General features: G+C 39.5%; 1 protein-coding gene across 5 annotated transcripts in view; it reads right to left on the reverse strand.

The window, feature by feature from the left end:
* PCMT1 (protein-L-isoaspartate (D-aspartate) O-methyltransferase) overlaps positions 1-6,667 on the reverse strand; it is a 56,551-nt gene that overhangs the window by 31,622 nt on the left and 18,262 nt on the right. For 4 of the 5 annotated variants that reach the window (XR_003548544.1, XM_014585989.2, XM_014585991.2 and 1 more), the window contains exon 3: positions 5,278-5,309. Coding sequence is in view for 4 of the 5 variants with exons in the window: in XM_014585989.2 (XP_014441475.2) it covers positions 5,278-5,309 (32 nt within the window). In the remaining variant the exon portion in view is untranslated. Of the gene's footprint in view, positions 1-5,277; positions 5,310-6,139; positions 6,328-6,667 lie in introns of those variants that run through there. The other variant, XM_027769924.1, reaches the window with a different exon arrangement.

Raw genomic sequence — 6,667 nt, forward strand, 5'->3', positions numbered from 1 at the left:
ACCCCTCAAAAAAAAAAAAAAAAAAAAGAAGTACTAATTCATATGACATGAATAAATCTTGAAAACAGTGTGCTAAATTTAAAAAGTCTGTCACAAAAGGCCATATGTTATGATTTCATTTATATGAAATGTCCAGAATATGCAAATCTGTAGAAACAAAAAAGTAGATTAGCAGTTGCCAGGACCTAGTCCGAGCAGGGAATGGATATACAGTTTCTTACTGGGGTAAGGAAATTATTCCTGAAATTATTCACTGGTGGTAACTGCACAACTCAGAATAGACAAAACTACAAAATCATACCCTTTCAGGACAAATTCTAGGGTGTGTGAATTATCTTAGCAAAGCTGTTCTTTGTTAAAAAATGGATCCTTTGGGGATCAGCAGTTGGCGTAATGGCTATGTCACCAGACTCCCATGTAGTCAACCGTGGTTCGAGTCCTGGACCTGGTGGCTTAAACTCACATCGGGGGGGTGTGCATGCGTGCCCAAGATCCTGAGAGAATAGAGGAGAAGGGATTTTGGTGTGGCCATCCCCCCAGGGGGGTGATTTCTCGCTTTCTGTTTCTTTGTTTCTCTCTGTCTTTCTGGCAAGCGCACATGCCCTGTAACAAAGAACTCTCCAAAATAAATAAATAAATAAATAAATGGATTCTATGTCATAGATTACCTGCCATGTTTTGTCCAGTAAACTGGACACCCATGACCAAACTTCGAGAGAGAAAGAAAATTACAGCTATTTCCCTTAATATCTAAAGATATATCCATCCAGTCCATTTCCTAAACATGTTGGGTACTGGTCCTCAAAAATATCTTTTAGAATTAAGTAACTGGTTTCATGTAAATCTTTCATTTTAAGTAGTAGTTCAAATGGCCTGTAGGGATCTTAAGACTGTAACTATTTGTTTAAATCATTAGCTTATTTGAAGAGGTAATGCATTAAAAAGTCATTGGGGACAGCCTGTAGCTTGGTGTTTAAGGAGCTCACCCAACATGATCAACTGCAATGGTTGGAGTCCTAGAACCCACAGCTTAGAAAACATGCCAGTCATGTGTGCATGTGTGCCCCAAATCCCAAAGGGAGCAGAGATGGAGAAGGGACAGCTGCATGACTATGCCCCATGGTAGGTGCTTTCTCCCTTTCTTTCTTTGTCTCCCTCTGGAGCATACATTCCCTCTTGCAAAAAAAAAAAAAAAGGCTGATGTATTCCATGATTTTAAGAGGCCACCTGTGGTAGCATGTGCTACAAGGCCTATGCTCCATAGGCTGGGACCACATCAAAGGCCTGAGTGTGATTCCTGGTCTATCCTACAGGCTGGCCATGGTGGTGTGCACCTATAACCCCAGCAACTCAAGGAGGCTGAGATGAAAGGATGGCATGCTCGAAGCTGGCCTGGGTGACAGAGTGAAACACTGTCTAAAAAAGAGCTGAGCGTGGTGATACATGCCTGGAGTCCCAGCTGGGAGGCTGAGGCAGGAGGTTCACAACAGAAAGACCCTGTCCTAGAAGTACTATAAGAATAAACAAAGAAACTGATAGCAGATGAAAGTTATACAGTGAAATTGAGACCTTACTTCTCCTACGCCAACTACCTAATTCTCTACATTAGAAGAAAGCGTTTTTAGTTTTCCTGTCTATAGAAAATCGTATGTGTGTATGTATGTGTGTACATTTGATTTTCATGTTTAACAGAATGGTCTAAATACCCTTCTGCACTCTACTACTTTTCATAGCAGCCAGCAATGCGTGTGCTTGTCAGAGACAGAGGGAGAAAGCACCCCACAATGGCATATAGTATTCATACTATACAATTCCTTCTCTTTCTTTTCTTTTTTTTTTTTTTTTTTTTTTTTAGAGGATTGTTGCTTTAGGGTGAGTGTGAGTTTGTAGAGGATTGTTGCTTTAGGGTGAGTGTGAGAGAGAGACAAAGAAAAGTGAGAGGGGAAAGTGAGAGATCACCCCCCCGGAGGGATGGCCATGCCACAATCCCTACTCTTCTTGAATCTTGGGTGCGTACATACATGAACCCAGCCTGAATTTTAAGCCACCAGGTTGGCCATGTGGGAGTCCAGCGACGTAACCCCTATGCCATCTGCAGGCCCCACAATTTCTTCCCTTTCATCTCTCATGCTGTCAGGACTCTGGGCACACATGCACATGCACACACACACACCAATCTGGCACGTTTTTAAAGTTACTTTAAATGCGATCTGGCACACCTCATCTGGTTCCCTTAACCACTAGGCTACAAGGTCGGTATCTGCACTGTCCTTTCATACTTAACGTTTCCCAAAGACCCTGCCATATGGGTACTTGCAGGGCTTTCTCACAGTAACAGCCATCCCACTGCATAGACAGACTGTAATACATTAGTCATCCACTATTACTATTATGGTTATTGCTACTGTTTTCCAATTTTTTAAAGAATTATTTTATTTAACTTTATTTATTTACTTATTTATTTATTTTAATTTGACGAGAGAGGGGTAGAATGAGAGAGAGGAAAAGTGAGAAAGCAAGTCACCAGGTCTGGGACTTGTAGGAGTCCAGTGCCCTTAACACCACGCCACCTGCTGGCCTATTTTCTAATTATAAACAGTGTAGCAATCAATAACTGTAAGTTGTTTTACACTTGTGCAAATATACCGTGAGATAAATATCTTGGGATAAAACAATGAAGTTATGAGGCTAGCCAGTGGCATGATGGTTAAGGTGACTGGGTCCCATGTGGCCAGCTCGACAGTTTGAATCTGGGATCTGGAAGCTTGAAAAACAGGCTGGGCACATGTGTGTGTGTGTGCCCAAAATCCCAAGAGGAGGATGGAGGAGAAGGGGTTACAGACTACAGTGTGGCCATCCACCCGCAGAGTGCTTTCTCAAATTTCCTCCCCCTCTCTCTTCTCTTTGGTGAGTGCACGTACCCTTTAGCATATTAAAAACCAAACTGGGGAGTTGTAAAGTGCATTTATTTCACATTTCAATCGATAGCACACCAAGTGCTTTCCAAAAATACTCAATTTTTGAAAATTCACCCCGAAAAAAGTGACTGCCAATTTCCCCTTTCCAATATGACGTAGCAAACTTTTCCACTTCTGACAATCAGGTGATAATTAGGACTTTATTGCACTGCTAATTTGTAATTTACTAAATATAAGTGAAAATGACATCTTTTCATTGTTTAAATGTCAGTATCATTTATGTTTCTTTTTAATGATTATCAATCTTTCATTTTCTTTTGGGCTTCACTTGCCTTTTACTTATTTATTCATAGGCTCCACACACACAAATTTGCCATCTTATGTATTAAAAATATTTCCTGGGCCACCAGGTAGCATGGTGGTTAAGAGGAGAAGGGACTGCAGTGTGGCCATCCCCTCTGGGGTTGATTTCTCATTTTTCCTCTCTCTGTTTCTCTCTGGTGAGCTGTGTACTCTATGCCAACAGTTTTTGTTTTGTTTTTTATTTTACCTCAGTTTTTCTTCTTTTTTTATTTACAACATTTTCTTCTCTGCAGAAACCCTACATTTTTTATGGTGTAAAATATGTTTTTTAAATGACATCTACATTTTTTGTCTTTTTGTTCCCCATTTGTTATAGGGCATGTGCACTTGCCAGAGAGAGAAAGGGAGAGAGAGAAAGTGAGAAAGCACTCTTTGGGATGCCAAAACAATCCCTTCTCCTTCATTCTCCTCCTGGGATTTTGGGCACAGACGCACGCATGTCCAGTGTGCTCTGCACGCTGCAGAGCTGGGACTTGAACCGCACGTCTGCCATGTGGGATCTAGCTGCCTTAACCACTATACCATGGCCTGGCCCATCACGTTTTAAAAAGTCATTTATGTTCAATTTTTATGTCTAGTTTTTCAGTTCACTATAAATATATATGTAGAATTTATTTTGATATATAGTTTTTTCTTTTTAATAGCCAGAGTGTGCCTGCACTTGCCAGAAAGAGAGAAAGAGAGGGAAAAGGAAAAAGTACTGTCCAATGGGGCATGATCATGCTGCAATCTCTTCTTGTCTTCATCCTGTCTGGATGTTGGGCATGTACACATGTGCCTGGCATGTTTTTCAAGCCACTAAGGTTAGAATTTGAGCCACGGACAACCACATGGGATCTGGTTCCCATAACCACAGGATATGGGCCTGGCCCTAGTATAAAGTTCATATAAGAGCTTCTCCAATCCCAAACACTTGCAGAAATCAGAAAGCTATTGTTCTTTCCATCAAAATCCAACAGAGAACTCATTCAAACAGCTGACATTTAAAATCCCAGAAAATTCCCAACAGATTAAAAGTGCTAGATCACTTAAAATAGGTCCTCTCAAGGACTTGGGCAGCTTCATAGCAGCTTTAATTAACCAACTCCCTAATGAATTTTCCAAATAAAATGTGAAGCAATATGCAATTTGAGATTTCTAAAACCTATCCTTTATACACCCTCTTAATTAACTCACTTTTATTTTCAATTTTTTTACATGTCATTGATACTAATGACAATCACCAAAAACTTTGCTAAGACAGTTCCCCCCAAAAGCCCACTCTACGCACCATGTATTAAGAATAAGATGTACGGGGATCAGCAGGTGGCATGGCGGTTAAGGCGCTGGATTCCCACATGGCCAACTACAGTTTGAGTCCTGGACCTGGCAACTTGCTTTTTCACTCTCCCTCTCTCTCTGACTTTTTGATGAGCACATGTGCCCTGTAGCAAATTTTAAAAATAATAAATATTGGGGCCAGCAGGTGGCATGGTGGTTAAGGTGCAATGGACTCCCACATGGTCGACTGCGGTTTGAGTTCCATACCTGGCGACTTGCTTTCTCACTTCCTCTCTCTCTCCCACTCTGGTCAAGTTAAAATAAATAAAGTTAAATGAGATAATTCTTTTAAAAAATACTAAATAAAATTAAATTTTTTAGTAATTATTGTATTTAATTTATTCTTTTTTTTTTAATTTGACCAGAGAGAGTCAGAAAGAGAGAAAGGGGGAAAGTGAGAAGTAAGTCGCCAGGTTCAGAACTTGAACCACAGCCAGCTTATGTGGGAGTCTGTGTCCTTAACCACCACACCACCTGCCAGTCCCAAAATAATTCTTAAAAATAAGAATAACATGTACAAAATGAAAAGGAAGTTCATTACCAATTTACATCATTCATAGATGATAGGTTGATATAGTTAATATTTTTAGACTTCCTTTAAAGCTTTTTTACTGAAGAAAACGATTACAGAGAAAAAAAAAAGTGATCCATTCAACCAAATGAACAACTAACTTACCATGTGTGGGGCACTGATTGTTGCCTGGAAACCTGCAAAACAAGAAGAGAACTACTGATACATTCTGCTGCAAAAAATATATAGAGTACTGCATGCAATTCCTTTTAAACATCCACACATCATTTTTCATAGTTCTTTTTTAATTTTGATGATCTCAAGAAAATGAAACTTATTTGTTAGAATACTGACACATGGCAGCTAAAATTAGAAAAGATGGTCTTGCCAAATGCTAATGTACTCACCTATTAAAACAGTTAAAATATTTCTAAAAACTTTTTCTATTGTCTTAGCTAGCAAAGAAAGAATTTCGATATGTTGATAGATTTTTTTCACTTGTTTTTCCTTCAGATTTACAAAAAGAAAGTAAGTCTCCAAGTATGATAGACATGCACAAGTTTTGTAAAATTTAATTGCTTCTTGTTTCTGACAATTTTTAAAAAAATACTAGAGCAAATGATAAAGTAGCTTAAGAAACTAATAAACTATTTTGGGACCAGCAGTCAGAGTAATGACTATGTCGCTGGACTCCCACGTAGTTGACCACGGTTCATGTCGCGGACATGTGCGTGCCCGCCCAAGATCCCGAGAGGAGAATGGAGGAGAAGGGATTGTGGTGTGGCCATCCCCCCTGGGGGGTGATTTCTTGCTTTCTGTCTCTCTGTCTCTCTCTGTCTGGCGAGCACATGCACCCTATAGCAAAAACCTCTCAAAAAAAAAAAAAAAAAAGAAAAGAAAAGAAACTAATAAACTATTTTTATTTATTATTTATTTTATGATCTGATGTTAATTCACAGAAGCCTTTTTCAGTTTTTAGCTTTCTGGTTTCTTTTTTCACACTGTTGTGCTCTCAAAACTTATTTACCTGCTTCTGCCTTGGAAGCAATTTTCACTGAGCGGTGGTAGCAGGTGCCTTCGGGGTTCAGAAGCTCCCCAGGATCTTCTCTGCTGACTGTTACAGTGCTTCAAAAGAAGACAGCATGGCAGCTGGCCGACAGAATCCCGAGGCACTTCTAAGCCTCAAAGGCGCCCACTGCCAAGGCTCAGCAGTTCAGCAAAACCTGCTTCAGGAGAAGGAGTTAAATATGGGACGTTCTAAAAGCAAACACAAGCCAAAAACAGCAGGGGCAAGTGATGCAGAGGAGTAATTAATAACTTGCTTACACTTACATCCTTATATATCGATTCAAAAAGTTAATGCCAAGATAAAATATAATCTTTAGTCAACAATAAGGCCCTAAAGAAAACAGCACTCAGATACAATGTAAACTTTTCATTAAGAGTTTTTTTCCTCATTAAAATGTTTTTTTTTCCTTTTCTTTTTTTTTTCTTTTTATATATATTTTTTTTTTTTTGGAGGGGTTTTTTCTATAGGGAGCGTGCGCTCCCCACA

This window comes from Tupaia chinensis, unplaced genomic scaffold (assembly GCF_000334495.1).
Source record: "Tupaia chinensis unplaced genomic scaffold, TupChi_1.0 Scaffold000014_1, whole genome shotgun sequence".
Classification (NCBI taxonomy): Eukaryota; Metazoa; Chordata; class Mammalia; order Scandentia; family Tupaiidae; genus Tupaia; species Tupaia belangeri.